Below are 16302 nucleotides of genomic sequence, written 5' to 3' on the forward strand. Positions count from 1 at the left end.
TCTCCAGCTTTTGTGTTTACGGAGCCTGCGGGGCCTGGTTTGTTCCCTTGTGTAAAGGGAATTATCTGCTTTAGGGGCTGAGCTCAAAGAAGCTGCTGAGGTGCTACTGATGGAGAAGGGCTTGGCTTTAGGAGGCCTTTTCAGGTGAGTCTCAGTTTAAATAAGTATCTAAAGTCCTGCCTTGGCCAAGCAGTGTGGAGTTCATGAGGTGACAGGTCTGGAGCAGCTGAGGGAGATGGGGGGAATAACAATCATTCATCACAGGCAGAGTAAAACCTCAGGGACAGAGACAACAGCTTCAAGTTAATGAGGAAAATGTATCCAAAACCATCACTGAAGCAGGAATATAAAGTTTCCTGTAGTCCCACTGTAGACTGGCTACACCTTTACAATGTCTCAGCAATAGTACCTCATGAAACTTTGCTTTCTGAAAGCAAAACCAATAAAAATGACCCATTATTCATTGAAGAAGACAGCCCTACCAATAGACAGTTTCCCTCTCAACACAGCAAATGCTGCTTGAAAGACAAAGTTGCTGCAGTGCAATATAAAGGATTTATTATTAGAATATTACGTACTAGAGAAGCTCTTAAATATTATAGGAGAACCCACCTGTATTTCAAATTATTTTAACAAAACCAGACCATAATGAATTCTGTTCATCTAGCCTAGAACAGTCATAGAAACAGGTGAAGGGCTGTAAGATTATCTGTGAAGAGTTAGGTCTTCAGAGAAGTTACCTGTTCTGCTCAAAGGAATATCCACCATTTAGGCAGACTGCTGAAGAATCCTGAATCCTGGGATGGGTTGGAAAGGACCTTTTAAAGGTCACCCAGTCCCAACCCTGCCTGCCATGGCAGGGACACCTCCCACTGTCCCAGGCTGCTCCCAGCCCTGTCCAGCCTGGCCCTGGGCACTGCCAGGGATGCAGGGGCAGCCACAGCTGCTCTGGGCACCTGTGCCAGGCCTGCCACTCCACAGGGAAGGATTTCTTCCCAACACCCGATCCATCCCTGCCCCTGGCAGTGGGAGCCATTCCCTTTGTCCTGTCACTCCAGGCCCGTGTCCAAAATCTCTCTCCAGCTCTCCTGGAGCCCCTTTAAGGGGCTCTGAGGTGTTCCTGGAGCCTTCTTTCCTCCAGGCTGGACACCTCCAGTTCTCCCAGCCTATCTCCAGAGCAGAAGGATTCAAGCCTTCAGAGCATTTTCTTGGCCTTGCACTAGGCCTTGTTGAACTTCAGGAGGTTCCCCTGGACTCCGAATATGTCTAAAAACCACTCAAGTATCAGAACAATGCAGTTTTCTGTGGTTTTTGCAGTAATTCAAACAAGGAGTGTGAAGTGGCAGCGTTCACTGCTCTCAGGGTGTGAAAGCAAACACGCTGAGTCCTTGCCTGCTGAGACTGGAAGGCAGAGGAGTGGGATTCCCTTTCCCATGAGCTTGTTCAGAGGAGAGGAGGACATGGTCCTGAGCAGTGAATAAAGCATTTCCTCCTGGTGTGCTCTCCCCTGTTGCTCTTGCCCTGTCAGGGCTGAGGGATGAGCTGTGCTTCACCTGCCTGGAACATCTCCAGTCACTGCTCAGGGTTCTTGGAGGCCTTTGCTATGGGAAGGCTCTGCAGTGCAGATTTACTGATGGTTCCATAGGCCTGTGAGTAGCTGCCCATGGATGCCCTTGGGTCACCTGCAGCTCCCACATTTGCAGTGATCTGGAACATCTTTTTACTGGGCTTCAGAAGGGGACGAACATCCTTGCTGGGACACTGAGAGTTTCTGGGATTCTGTGTGAGAAAGAAAAGCCAAGAAAAGTTAATAAGCCAGAATCAGCTGTCTAGAGTGCAAATAGGACACAGGTTTGGCTTTGGTCAGTACTATCCTCTCAGGAAACAAACACAAACTCAGGGCATGTGTAGGCTGATCTCTCTCTTCTGCTCTTGTCACAGATAATTGGTCAGAATTCCCTAAAGATCCTTCCGAATGCACTGGTCATGTCTACACCTGCATGTGCAGCAAGCTCCTCAATCTCATCCTGGGGAATTAATGGCTTCTCTTTCTCTGAAAACATTTTGGAAGGGATTCCAAATCAGAGGGGCTGAAAGGTGGAAATGCCTGAAGGTTTCTGACAGCCTGGACTAGTGGAAGCTGTTCCTGACCATGGCAGAGGGGTGGAACCCCCCTTTTAGGTGCCTTCCAACCCAGGCAGTCTGTGATGCAGTGAATTTGTGTTGCCTCCTTCCATGCCCTTCCTTTGTCACAAGGTTCCTCCATCACCTCTGCAGGTGCCAGAAGGCAGCAGGCAGCCAGCTCAGGAAGGAAAACAGCAGGAGCAAGAGGTCATTAAAGCACCTAGTGAGGGGTAGGACTTCTCCAAGGAAGCATGGCCAAAATCAGGGAAGAGGAGGAGCAGAGAGGACAGGACTGACACCCTCACAGCTCAGCAACAGCAACTCCTTAGATCCACAGAATCATGAAATCAGAGAATCACTAAAAGCCCTCTGGGCCCATTGCGTCCAGCTGCTCCCCCAGCACTGCCAAGGCCACCACTGAACCCTGTCCCCAAGTGCCATTAAATCTGTTAAACCCCCCGGGGGATGAGGACTCCAGCACTGCCCTGAGGCAGTCTGTGCCAGGGCTGCACAGCCCTTTGCAGGTGGGTTTTTTCCAATATCCAACTTAAACCTCCCCTGAAACCACCTGAGGCAGTTTCCCCTCATCCCATCGCTGTTTCCTGAGGAGACCCTGACCCCACCTGGCTGCACCCTCCAGTCAGGGAGCTGCAGAGTGAGAATGTCCTCCCTGTGCCTCTTCTCTCCACAGCTGCTGCTGCAGCTCCAGCAGCTCTGTTCCCCCAGCTCTCTTCCCTTCTCTGGGCACACTCCAGCCCCTCCATGGGGCTCCTCCTTTCTTGTTGTGAAGAGCCCAACCTTGCCCCCAGGGCTGGAGGTCCCTCAGCAGTGCCAGCACAGGGGATGGTCACTGCCCTGGCTGTCTGGCCACACCGTGGCTGCCACAAGCCAGGTGCCTCTGGCCTCTTGCCCACCTTGGCTCATGTTCAGCTGCTGTCATCAGCACCAGCAGGTGACCCTTTCCAGCTTTCTGGAGCACTACAGGGAGTGCTGTGACCCAGGCTAGCACAGCTAAGGGCTAGAAGTTAAGCTACTCACATTGTAAAGGTTCTGCACACTTGTAGGAGAGAGCCGAGTGTTTGGCCATGTGATTTGTCTCCCTAGTTTCTCATTGTTGGGGATTCTGGACTGTTGAGGTGGTGCAGAACAGTTCCTGATCCCAGCACCAGGATTTGCATTTCCTGCAGAAGGAAAAACATGAGAGAAAGTAGGAAAATCACCAGAACACATTGACTGAGGCAGAGACAGTCCCGTACTCAACACTCATTCACCAGTGTTTTGTTCTTATGTCACTTCCCTCCCACACTTCCAGCCCCTCATCTCACCATGCAAATTCCCCTCATTTATTTTACAGCACTCATACTCTCTTCCCCACACAACAGCCCAAGGTGTGTCACACCCTGGTGTAGGAGGTGGTACCCACTCTGCACAGTGGTGTGTGTGATGGGGTTGTACATCATCACACTCATCTGGGATCTCTGCCCCAAATCCTTGCTCTGGCTGGGCCCGGCAGGCTGGGCCCCAGCTGAGGCTGCAGGGGGCACATGTGGAGGGTTTGGCACAGGGGCTGCTGGCTCTTGCTGCCCTTTCCTGGTGGGTGCAGCCTCTGAGCTGACACCTGGCAGAGCTGTGCTGCACTCAGACTGGCTCAGCTGAATGTTTTCTCTCTGCCCGGGCTCCTTTGGAAGGCTCTTTGACTTCTTTTCAAGGATCATCTGCAGAACAGAAAAGCTACTTAGACTTAACACAGCAATACAGCAGAAAAATAAAACATCAAACAAAGAAGAATACTTATAAATATCTGCAATTTATTTTGCAGGGTAAGTAAGAAGTATAGTTTTGCAACTAGATGATCTTTAAAGTACCTTTCAACCCAAACCATTCTGTGAATCTTTCTCAGACATCATACTTCAGAGATTTTTGTTTGCCCTGTGGGAATTTTACATGTAAAGGTCTCTCAAAGATTAGGACAGTATGGAACTGATCAAACACCCAGGTGTAACAGTGCCAGCAGGTACAGAAAACCCAGGGAAACACAGAGACAAGACAATGACAGAATTTGGTAAGTGTGTGCAAGAATGGCAGGTTACCTGGAGGATTAGGATTTGGGAAAATAGCATGAAAGTACCTCATATAATTTATTTCTATATTCTGCCACAGACAGCTGGACATCATCACCCAAAGGAAGGATCACATCAAAATCCAAAGAGGGCTCCCGGGAAGGACAGTGGAATCTGAGGGAATGAGAGCACATTATGTAATTCACTGACTGGAAACAGATTATTAAAATTTAAACAGGATTGTTAAACAAGCTCATGTAAATAGGGTTGGAGAAAATAAAGAATTAGCTTTGCCATTTTTTCTGTAATGCATTTAAAGAAAATTTGAGCCAAGGGCAGGTTTGTAATGTCTCAGAAGGCATCAGGGGAAGCTGCACACTGGTGTCACTCTCACCTGCTCACATAAGGATGCTGCAGAGCCTCCTCTGCTGTGAGCCTCTTGTCAGGGTTAAAGACCAGAAGTTTCTTCAGCAGATCCAAGGCAGGCAGTGGAGTGGAGGGTGGGAAAATCTCCTCAAATGCCACTCGCTGCCTAGAAGTCAGAAGGAAATTATACAAGCTCTCAGTGTCTAATTTCCAGAGAAGGCAGGAATGACAGCTCCAGGATCACGCCAAGGTGACGCCAAGTGTGCCATAATCACTGAATCTTAGAATGGTTTGGCCAGGAAGGAACCTTAAAGCTCATAATTTCCTAGCCCCAGGATCCCGCAAATCTAGACCTCAGATTATAGAAACATACTTCTCTATAATTCAGAGAGAAGATAAAATTTAAAAATCTTGTTTTGGATTGTGAAATCCCAAATACAATTGTGAATATAATGAAGAGGAAAGTATCTTGAAAAAAATCAGTTTTAAGCACCAAATCTTACTCATATTTTAAATAATTTTTATTTAAGGAGACAACTTAGAGCCCCTTCCAGTCTATAACAGGCTCAACGGCAGCTGAAGAGGGACTTTCAACAAGGGTGTGGAGTGACAGCACAAGAGGGAAGGGCTTCCCACTGCCAGAGGGCAGGGTTAGATGGGATACCGGGAAGGAATTACTGCTTGTGAGGGTACTGAGGGACTGGAAAGATTTCCTGGAGAAGCTGTGGCTGCCCCATCCCTGGAAGCCCAGGCTGGATGGGGCTTGGAGCAGCCTGGTCCTGTGAAAGGTGTCCCTGTCCATGTCAGGGGGTGGAATGAGGTGAGCTTTGAGGTCCCTTCCCACCCAAACTGTTCTGTGGTTCCGTGACTCCAGGGTCCTACATTAGATGATCTGAGACCCACAAACACCTCAGGCTTACCTGGAACTCATGTGCTTAATAACTGAGGCCTTGTACTCCGACTGCAGAGCCAAAATATCTGCAAGAATTAAAACATACTGTAACTGCCAAGATGAGGATTACCAGAGCTGCACAGTTTATGAAGGAAAGCCAACATTTGATATTAACATAGGAAATTATCCACACAGAACTCGGTCGGAGATCTGTGGAAGGGGGATGGAATACTTACTCAAGAATTTTGTAAGCTGCTTTTTGAATTCCTATTTATTAATCATACACTTCATAAACTTGCATTCTCACAGCAACAGATGCAGAGCACCACGACATCTGAATTTCTGATTATTTTAACACTGACATTCAAGATGAGGATTTTAATTCCTTTGGAAAGGTGCCAGAATGAATGAGATTCCTCCTTCCCTGACCCAGCCAGGCTGCTTTCTTGCACTGAAGCCCTTCTCTAGATCCCTTTCCCCACAGCAGGGTCCCACCTTCTGGGGATGGGGCAGGGATGACCCTCAGGATCTGCTCTATCTGGTTCATTGTTGATGTTCCAGGAAAAAGAGGCCTTCCAAGCAGCATCTCTCCAAGAATACAGCCAATGCTCCACATGTCCACACCCTTAGTGTAACTACAAACAGAAACAGAACAGAGGTAGGATTAAATCAAGCAAATATTTTCCTGTACATGGTATTCACATCACCTGCATTGATTTATTCGCTAGAAAGCGTGCTTGGTGACTTCTCAAATATAAACACTCACAGGTTTGAACTATAAATTGAATAACATTTGGGAATCATGAGACTGGCAAGCATGAAACAGAAAGGAGATTTATCCTTCTCAAAGTCTAGTCTAAGAAACCATAAAAGGAAATACATTACAGGGAAATGCTAGAACAAGGTAACATATTAAAGGTAATGCCAGAACAAGGTATTATACCCTTTTCATATGACCAAGAATGAAGATACACATTGTTCTTTGGTCATAATGCACATACAGAGTAGTCACAATTACTTACAAATTACATTTTTAAGCAAAGTAAATGCCAAACAGTGAGTATAGGACAGTTTGCAAAACACCCACAACTAAAATTCAGGATAATACCCCGCATCTACTTATTGACTTTTCTGGCTTTTCATATTTAATTTTTAAGGAAAGGACTAAGCCCAACAAACAGGCAGCTGGTTTAAAATTTGATTAGGGAATATTTCGTGAACTTCTATCAAAAAACACAGCTTCAGTTTGGAAAAGAGGATTCAGGGTCTCAAGCAGATGTTGGAAAGTTGTGGGTTTAAGGGAGAAGACTTAAGTCTGGTGGGAGAAAGGGTGACAAGCAGATGAGCTGCTCGTGTATGTCCATTGACACTCTAAGAACACACCGTGAAAAGTGCATCTTATACGGCTCTACGCAGATATTTACCATATGTATTTTGGTGTATTGATTAGTAGTGCTGTATTAACATTTTAATAATAAATGTAGTCTTGTAATTAAAAGGTAACTTTTGTAGTTAAAATAAAAACTATGTTAGTGGGATTTCTTTAAGAAAGGAATGAGGCACTCGCACCAGATAGCAGCCACAACCACCTCAACCTTTCAGAGAAAAAGAATTTATTGCCCTCTTATCAGAAGAAACGAACTTCTTCCTGCCTCGAAGGTGCTGTTAGGATTCAGAGGAAGAAGCCGAGGATGACCAGACAGAATCCTGTATTTGAATGGAATTCATGCATCATGTATGAAGTGTATGAATATGCAACAGGCTATTGTTTTTAAGGGTTAATCCTCTGTTAACGTGGGTCCTTTTTCGGGCTTATTTTGCCCAGAAAGAGGTACCTGGACTGTCTGTAACTCTTTGTTTTTATTGTCTCATATTGTCCTAATTCAATTTGTCCAAATTACTATTACTCTAATTGTATTGCTATTTTTATAACCATTTTATTACTATTAAACTTTTAAAATTTCAAAAACAAGTGATTGGCGTTCTTCACAACAGGAAGGACATGTCCACCTTAAGAGGTTTTTGTGTTGCAGAAGTTCAATGGTACACTGAGAAAGCAGACTGCTGACATGACACCGCATCTGGCTACACTGACAAAGAAAAGACTGAAGGCTTTCAGACAAAGAAAGGTGCGAGTGAGCAGGGACTCACCGGCGGGAGGCCAGCAGGATCTCGGGCGCTCGGTACCAGCGCGTGGCCACGTACTCGGTGAGCGCGGGGCCGGGTCGGGGCTCCCCCCGCTGGCACAGCGAGCGCGCCAGCCCGAAGTCACAGAGCTTCACCCGGCACTGCGCATCCAGCAGCACGTTGGAGGGCTGCGGGGGACACAGCACAACCCGTCATCTCTGAACAGCAATTACCAAGGCTCTTTTCTAGTCTCACACTTGTACATGTCTTCAGACTTCTCCTCCGGACACAGGCTGGGACAGCTGGGGCTGTGGGGACAAAAGGCTCCAGGGGAGACCTCAGAGCCCCTTCAAGGGGCTAAAGGGGTCCCCAAAGTGCTCGAGAGGGACTTTGAAAACAGCCTGGACAGCACAGGGGGGAATGGCGCCCCACTGGCAGAGGGCAGGGTTAGGTGGGATATTGGGAACTGGCAGAGGCAGGGTTAGGTGGGATATTGGGAAATGGCAGAGGGCAGGGTTAGATGGGATATTGGGAACTGGCACAGGGCAGGGTTAGATGGGATATTGGGAACTGGCACAGGCAGGGTTAGATGGGCAGGGTTAGATGGGATATTGGGAACTGGCAGAGGGCAGGGTTAGATGGGATATTGGGAACTGGCACAGGGCAGGGTTAGGTGGGCAGGGTTAGATGGGATATTGGGAAATGGCACAGGCAAGGTTAGATGGGATATTGGGAACTGGCAGAGGGCAGGGTTAGATGGGATATTGGGAACTGGCACTGGGCAGGGTTAGATGGGCAGGGTTAAATGGGATATTGGGAACTGGCAGAGGGCAGGGTTAGATGGGATATTGGGAACTGGCACAGGGCAGGGTTAGGTGGGCAGGGTTAGATGGGATATTGGGAACTGGCACAGGCAGGGTTAGATGGGCAGGGTTAGATGGGATATTGGGAACTGGCAGAGGGCAGGGTTAGATGGGATATTGGGAACTGGCACAGGGCAGGGTTAGGTGGGCAGGGTTAGATGGGATATTGGGAAATGGCACAGGCAAGGTTAGATGGGATATTGGGAACTGGCAGAGGGCAGGGTTAGATGGGATATTGGGAACTGGCACAGGCAGGGTTAGATGGGCAGGGTTAGATGGGATATTGGGAAATGGCAGAGGGCAGGGTTAGATGGGATATTGGGAACTGGCACAGGGCAGGGTTAGATGGGATATTGGGAACTGGCACTGGGCAGGGTTAGATGGGATATTGGGAACTGGCACTGGGCAGGGTTAGATGGGCAGGGTTAAATGGGATATTGGGAACTGGCAGAGGGCAGGGTTAGATGGGATATTGGGAACTGGCACTGGGCAGGGTTAGATGGGCAGGGTTAAATGGGATATTGGGAACTGGCAGAGGCAGGGTTAGATGGGATATTGGGAACTGGCACAGGGCAGGGTTAGATGGGATATTGGGAACTGGCACAGGGCAGGATCAAACAGGATATTGGGAAGGAATTCTGCCCTGTGAGAGCAGTGAGGCCGTGGCACAGGTTGTCCACCGCAGCTGTGGCTGCCCCAGCCCTGGCAGTGTCCGAAGCTGGACAGGGCTTGGAGCAACCTGGGATAGTGGAAGGTGCCCTGTCAATGGCAGGGGGTGGGAATGGGCTTTGAAGGTCCCTCCAATCCCAAATCAATCTGATTTTATTTAGTGTTCAACAGAAAACTGGAGTGAAGAACACAGACCATGACTGAGGTGTACCTTCTGATCCCTGTGAATAACATTCCCTGAGTGGATGAATTTAGTTGCCTTCAGGAGCTGGTAGAGAATGTAACACTTGTGGATGTCTTTCAGCAAATTCCCCTTCTTAATCACAGCATGTAAATCAGTCTCTGTAATACATCAGTAATATACTGACATCAGTAAATATCAATAGTACCATGAGCATTCACTATCAAAGAGGTAACAAAGATAACTCCTAAGAGAGGCTGGGTTTGTCTGGCTGCTGCAGTGCTGGATCTCACCCATGGACTCGAAGATGAGGTAGATGTCCCTGTCATTCTCTGCTGGGATAACATCGAGCAGCTTGATGATATTTGGATGTTCTCCAAATTCCTGCACAGGGAAGAGACCCAGCTGTCAAAATCATACATTTTATTGTGAATTAGAATTATTGTGGCATGAAAATAGATCATAGCTGTCACCAACATTGATAGTTAAAACCCCAAACAATCAGAACATGTCGATGTGAGGGCTGGCTCAGACACTCACGGGCTGCACTGAGGAACTGACTGCATGGAGATCAGACAGAGATACCTGAACACAGGTAACACAGGTAGCACACTGCAGGTGGAGGCCAGCCTCACATTTCTGCAAACTGACACTGACATTTCCCATGAGTGACGTTTGAGAAGCTGACACTTCCCATGACTGACATAATGGGATCCTTAAGTTCATCCCCAGCTTTATTTCTCACTTCCGTGCAGCCAGGGACACCATAAACACTTCACAATACTGTGACATTTTATAATGTGTAACATCCAGGAAAGCTCCCAAAACAACACATTCACCTGCAGCAGCCTGTGGAAACACACCCACAAAGCAGTGAGACACAGCCAGCCCATCACACACTCTGTTTTCATTCTGAGCATAGCCACGATACCCATCCAAATGATCTAAAGAAGGTTTTTACCCAAAAGGGGGTATTGTTCTAGAGATGCAGCTAAATCTGGACAGTGTTACTGGAGTGCTGCTTAAGAAGGAAAATTCCACTGTCTCACACTGCCTTGCCCTGGAACTGATAACAGAAAGTCATGACAAAACTTCAGCCTGTACTAAAAAACCACGTTACCTTGAAAAAAAAACCTTGTTAGGGCCAGTTCTATTAATCTTCACTTAAAGAATAATAATGCTACTCATACACCTACCAAAATGACATTCTAAAATTGGCCTAAATACACCTGTAAACTACAACTGAACAGCAAACACAAAACCTGCAATGACCAGAGCATCAGAGAATCATTGACACTCCAGACTCTACAGCAACTTCTCAATTAGAATAATTGAGATACACAACATAAAACAATAACCCAGTCCATCAAATGACCTCGTGATCAACATCAAGATTGAACAGAACAATTATTATGCACAGACAAACAAATTAAGACAAACATGCAATTATGAATAACGGAGTATTTTTCACATCTTTTCCTTTCTGAGCCCTCAGTATTGAACCTCAAGAAAGAGGTTTAAAATAGCAGGGGAAACTAAAATTCTTAAAGTCTACTGAGCACCAGAAGTTATGGAAGCATGGGCTGAACAGCACATTAACTTCCCTCTCCCTGCCCTCTTCTGCCAAGTGACTCCTCCTTTCCTTCAGAAGAAAGACCCTTTTTGCCCCTGCTCCTAACTCCATCCATCCATCCATTCCAGGAGTGCTGCACCTTCAGAGATGATCAGACTTCTAAGGTAGTTCATTTCTAAGGAATTTTTATATTTTTAGCTTTAAAGTTTTCAGTTTCTATTTCAGGCTTCAAGAATGACTAAAAAGTTTAAAAAAATAATCTCTTTCCTACTTAAACTTGGCAGTCTTAGGAAATACCTCTTCTATGAGCCCTGCCTCACTTGTGTCCTTAGAAAATCACAATTTATAACAACATTATTCCAAAATATTGATGTTTCTACATGCTAAGTCTAAGGAGGAGTGGAGAGATAACTGGAATGCCAGTGATAAGATCAATTATAAGAGTAGTCTTAAGTTATTCCCTGCAGAACTTCCCTTTTTCTTTTGGTTAGGTTATTTTAAGTGATTAAATTGCTTATAGCATGATGGAGGAAAACAATTTTGGAGTGTAAATCCCTCTCCCACCCCAGCCATCCTCCAATTATGGCAGTTAAAATGTAAGAGAAAATAGTTTCTATCCACAAAGCAGCAATAAGTGACAGAAGGCGCTGATGTGCTGTGCAGCAGACACACTGCTAAAAATGGGGAAAGAGTAAAAACAGGCCCAAATGGAGAGTGGGTTATTCAGGTTGGTTCACCCTGAAAGGCTCTTTGCCAAGACGGTGAAGAATGGAAATTAAAGACTTATCAACACTAATCAATGACTGCTGGAAAACAGTGGGAAGAAAATACTTGGACATCAGAGATACTAAAAAAATCAGAGAGGAGAGGGAACATGGACATTACCTGCAGGAACATAATCTCTCGAAATGTTCTCTAGAAATAAAAAAAAAAAACAGTTTATCATCACCTCAAGAGAACAGCAGAACAGAGAGGCAGTTCAATGACAGGGTTAAATCCACTCCTCTTTTATACATGCCATGATACACAAAGCTTGATGTTTATTGCTTGTTTTTTATACATGCCATGATACACACAGCTTGATGTTTATTGCTTGTTTTTACCCCAGTATAGCTGCAGACTGTATTGTTATGTGCATAATTATCATCTTTCAGAGACAGAAGTCCTGAAAATACCTATGGAATCCCACCACGTCTCAGAACACATCAGGACAGTAATTTCTAACCTGAGCATCTGTTCTGTTCCTGAAAGCATCAAAAATCTTTTTAACAGCAACTGTTTCTCCTGTCTGGCGGTCAGTTGCTCTCCAGACGATGCCATAGGCCTGTGGAGAGGCAGGACAGGTGAGAAAAATCACAATTTATAACAACAAGAGTGCTGGCAGCTGCACACAGCCTGGGCTGCCAAGGGACCAGGACGAGCTCAGGGAGGGACTGGAGCAGGAGCAGGAGGGATGGGAGCCACGTGGAGGACAGAGAGACCAGGCCAAGGAGACAGACTCAGGACACACACTGAGAGGGCTGGTGTAAGAGCCTGAATGAGGGATGTGGGACTCCAGGTAGCTCTCCAAAATACACTTTATTGCATACAAAATGCAGTTTATAGTATACAAAATGCAGTTTATTGTATACAAAATGCAGTTTATTCCATCCAAGGTGTTAGAGCAGTCCAGGGTCATGGGCAACAGAGCTGTGCCCACAGCTGTCAGCTCCAGCTGCAGGCAGGCCTGGAGACCCTTTGGTTTTGGTCACAATGCATTATAGACTTTTGTTGGCTGAGCATCTTCATACAGTAGAACCAATCTATACCTTAACTATTATCTATAACCTATCATAACTACTGTAATTACCATATTCATGTTACTGTTCTCCAGTCACTAAAAGTCAGTACATTACAGTTTAAGCTAGAAGTTGTTATTCAGTTTTCTTGCAGTGGAAAATTCTGAGACCTTTTTTCTACTTGCAACTTTGCTGACTTGTTTGCCTGTGCTATCTTCCTGTTTGCTAAAAACATCTTCTTGTTTGAGGTGGGTTTATCCTTTGTTCTAAGGCATAAAAACCCCTTCTAACTAACACACCCTTTGCCTTCTTGGTTAGCCAGTAAGACTGGCTCAACAATTCTTTTCTATATCAAAACTCGCTTCCATCTCTATTCCTTCATCAGACTCAACATTTAAAAATCTTTCTGCTAAGCACACATATCTGTGAGACTTTCCTGTCAAACTTTCCTCCTTCCCAACAGGTTGGGGTTGTGCAGCCTGGTGAAGAGAAGGCTGCAGGAGATTTTAGAGCTCCTTCCAGCGACTGAAAGGGCTCCAAGAGAGCTCAGGAGGAACTATGGACAAGGGCCTGGGGGGACAACACAACTTGGAAGGGCTTCCCACGGCCAGAGGGCAGGGTTTAGATGGGATTTGGGAATAAATTGTTCCCTGTGAGGGTGGTGAGGCCCTGGCATCAGCTGCCCCAAGAAGCTGGACATGGGATGGGATAATGGGATGGGGTGGGATGGGATGGGATCAGTGGGATGGGATCAATGGGATGGGATAGGATAATGGGATGGGATCAATGGGATGGGATCAATGGGATGAGATCAATGGGATGGGATGGGATGGGATGGGATGGGATGGGATAATGGGATGGGATAGGATGGGATAGGATGGGACAGTGGGATGGGATAATGGGATGGGATAATGGGATGGGGTGGGATAATGGGATGGGATCAATGGGATGGGATCAGTGGGATGGGAAGGGATCAATGGGATGGGATCAATGGGATGGGATGGGATAATGGGATGGGATAATGGAATGGGATGGGATAATGGGATGGGATACTGGGATAGGGTGGGATACTGGGATAGGGTGGGATAATGGGATGGGGTGGGATAATGGGATGGGGTGGGACAATGGGATGAGGTGGGACAATGGGATGGGGTGGGACAATGGGATGAGGTGGGACAATGGGATGAGGTGGGACAATGGGATGGGATGGACAGGCCGAGGCCAGTGGTGCACAGGTCAGCAAGGCCAGGATCTTGCTCTTGGGTCACAACAACCCCACGAAATGTGTCAGGCTTGGGAGCTGAGCAGGAGGAGTGTGTGTTTTCCACTTGCCAGAGTGGCTGGGACGCTGGGAAGGACTGGTGGTGCTGGTGACAGTGGCTGAACATGAGGTCAGGTGTGCCCAGGTGGCAAGAGGGCAGTGGCACCTGGCTTGTAGCAGCCACGGTGTGGCTGGCAGGTCGAGAGAGATCATTGCCCACATCTGGCTCTGGTGAGGTTCCCAGCTGGAGCACTGCCTCCAGCCTGGAGCTGCTCAGCACAGGAAGGACACGGAGCAGTTTGAGCAGCTGCAGAGAAGGGCACAGAGATGCCCCGAGGGTCCAGGGCTCTGCTCTGCAGCCAGGCTGGGACACCTGGGCTACTCAGTCCAGGGACAATTCACTGTGCTCCTTCAGAACTGAAAGGGGGTGGTAAGAATGATGGAGAGAGACTTTTTACCAAAGTCTGTAGTGACAGCATCCCAGAATTGCTGAGGGTGGAAAAGCCCTCCAAAACCATCGGGTCCAAGCACTAACACAGCACTGTCAACAACACTAAATCTTTTTTTTTTTCAATTAAAAGCTGTGTTGTCTGTTAAGGGAAGAGGAACTTCTACTCGAGTTTTCCCTATTCTGCATGACTGTGATCCTTGCAAATAATGATTACTCAGTCTCACTTGTGGTACAGACCCAGTTTTTTCATTTAAGGCCATAGATTTGAATCGGGACTTTCCACAGCCTAGGAGCTGCTTTACCTTTACACAGAAGGATCACATCCTGCTCAGAAATGCCCATTTACTGTTTAAATACTTGTACAAAGCAAAAGAGCAGCAATGTATGATCCCAGTGATTAAACACTCATGTAAGGACATCGAGGAGGCTTGCCCCAGTAGCATGTGTGGTCCTGGAGCATGGCACCAGGACCTTTTCCCCCATCAGACAGTACAAACAGTTGTACAAAGTGCCTCAGGTAAGTGGTACAGCACTACCCTGCTGGCAACTGCAAAACAGCCTCGAGTTGTGCCAGGGGAGGTTTAGGTTGGATATTGGAAAAAACTCTTCTGCAAAGGGCTGTGCAGCCTTGGCACAGACTTCCTCAGGGCAGAGGGGGGTCCCCATCCCTGGGGGGTTTAACAGATTTAATGGCACTGGGGGGGACAGGGGTCAGTGGTGGCCTTGGCACTGCTGGGGAGTAGCTGCACTGCACAGGCTCAGAGGGCTTTTCCACCTCAGTGACTCCTTGACTCTGCGAACATAATGAGGAAAATACTTAAATACTCGTATCAACTCAAGTAAATGATAGCAAAGAGCTGCCAGAATAGTAAAGCAGATAATTCGGGAAGGTTTAGAGACTGTCTGAGGAGACATATCTCAGAAATTGCCATTGGCTTAAGTTTAAAAATACATTTTACGTAGAAGATATGACTTGATGCAGCATGATCTAAAGTGATGGGGTTACAGTAAATGTAGAAGGATTTGGCAGGCATACAGAGAATGTACTTTGAGACTCAGATCTATTTTACTATTTACTTTTTACAGTCCCCCGGAGTTCCCCGGGATCACCTGGAGCTCCCACAGGGCCCTGAGGGACAGATAGAGCTCCCACGGGAGCATGAACTCCCAAACACCCCCTCAGCTGCCCCCGGCGGACCGGAGCCCTCACGGTGCCCTGAACTCCACACGGGCCCCCCGGGCTCTCACGGGCCCTCCGAGCTCCCGCGACCACCCCGGCTCCCCCAGGCCGCCCCGGCTCCCCCAGGCCAGCCCCCGCCAGGCACTCACCCCCTTGCCCAGGCGCCTTTTGATCTCGTACTTGCGGTACACGAGCGGCTCCACCTCGGGCGGGCTCATGGCGGCGCCTCCCTGTTGGCTCCCGCTGCTATGGCAACGGCACCACGCACCGCGCATGCGCACGGCACACAGCGGGGCCCGCCAGGGGGCGCCGTGTGACCGGGCCCTGAGGGAGGAGACGGAGCGGGGAGAGGGAATGGGGAAGGAGCGGGGAGGAGATGGGAGGAGAGGGGAAGGGAGAGGGGAGGAGATGGGACGAGGGAAGGGAGGAGAAGGATTCTGGATTGTTAAAGATGAATTTTAAAGCAGGATTTGTGTGGTGATTTTTCTGGTATTTTTCTCCTGGGTAAGCTTTTAAACAGTCCAGAAAATATTTCTGTATTTGAATGTACTGAACTCAGTAAAAACAATACAATCTGATGTTTTCACACCTGTTGGCTTTTTATTAAATACCATTCTGGAGAGGGGGTGGGTGCTAATTTACACTTGCATTACCTTTTTTTCATTCACTTTACATTATTTGAGTCTTGTCTGTTGAATAATACACACAACTGCACAAAAATATTAAATGAGTAATTCTCAGACATTTAGGCTGAAAGCTTTTCCATGAGAATCTTGA

The 16302-nt window shown here is 47.2% G+C and overlaps 1 protein-coding gene across 1 annotated transcript; it reads right to left on the minus strand.

The window, feature by feature from the left end:
• Window positions 1-902: 902 nt before the first annotated feature.
• Window positions 903-15757, minus strand: MAPK15 (mitogen-activated protein kinase 15). Its single transcript, XM_059482424.1, has 13 exons — window positions 15675-15757; window positions 12081-12179; window positions 11741-11770; window positions 9576-9666; window positions 9313-9443; window positions 7594-7757; window positions 5938-6077; window positions 5471-5528; window positions 4579-4716; window positions 4253-4358; window positions 3548-3839; window positions 3163-3305; window positions 903-1779 (listed from the first exon to the last, which is right to left on the minus strand). The coding sequence occupies exons 1-13, from the start codon at window positions 15741-15743 to the stop codon at window positions 1573-1575; spliced, it is 1668 nt and encodes a 555-aa protein (XP_059338407.1). The 5' UTR covers window positions 15744-15757; the 3' UTR covers window positions 903-1572.
• Window positions 15758-16302: the final 545 nt, after the last annotated feature.

This window comes from Ammospiza nelsoni, chromosome 1 (genome assembly GCF_027579445.1).
Source record: "Ammospiza nelsoni isolate bAmmNel1 chromosome 1, bAmmNel1.pri, whole genome shotgun sequence".
Taxonomy (NCBI): domain Eukaryota; kingdom Metazoa; phylum Chordata; class Aves; order Passeriformes; family Passerellidae; genus Ammospiza; species Ammospiza nelsoni.

Excerpts from the sequence above, each read along its gene's own strand:
- MAPK15 (XM_059482424.1), bottom strand. The coding sequence starts at position 15,743 with ATGAGCCCGCCCGAGGTGGAGCCGCTCGTGTACCGCAAGTACGAGATC. Across the intron at positions 7,758-9,312 it reads TTATTCACAGGGATCAGAAG|CCCTCCAACGTGCTGCTGGA; the intron begins GTACACCTCAGT and ends TGTCCCCCGCAG. Across the intron at positions 4,717-5,470 it reads ATTAAGCACATGAGTTCCAG|GCAGCGAGTGGCATTTGAGG; the intron begins GTAAGCCTGAGG and ends TCTGACTTCTAG.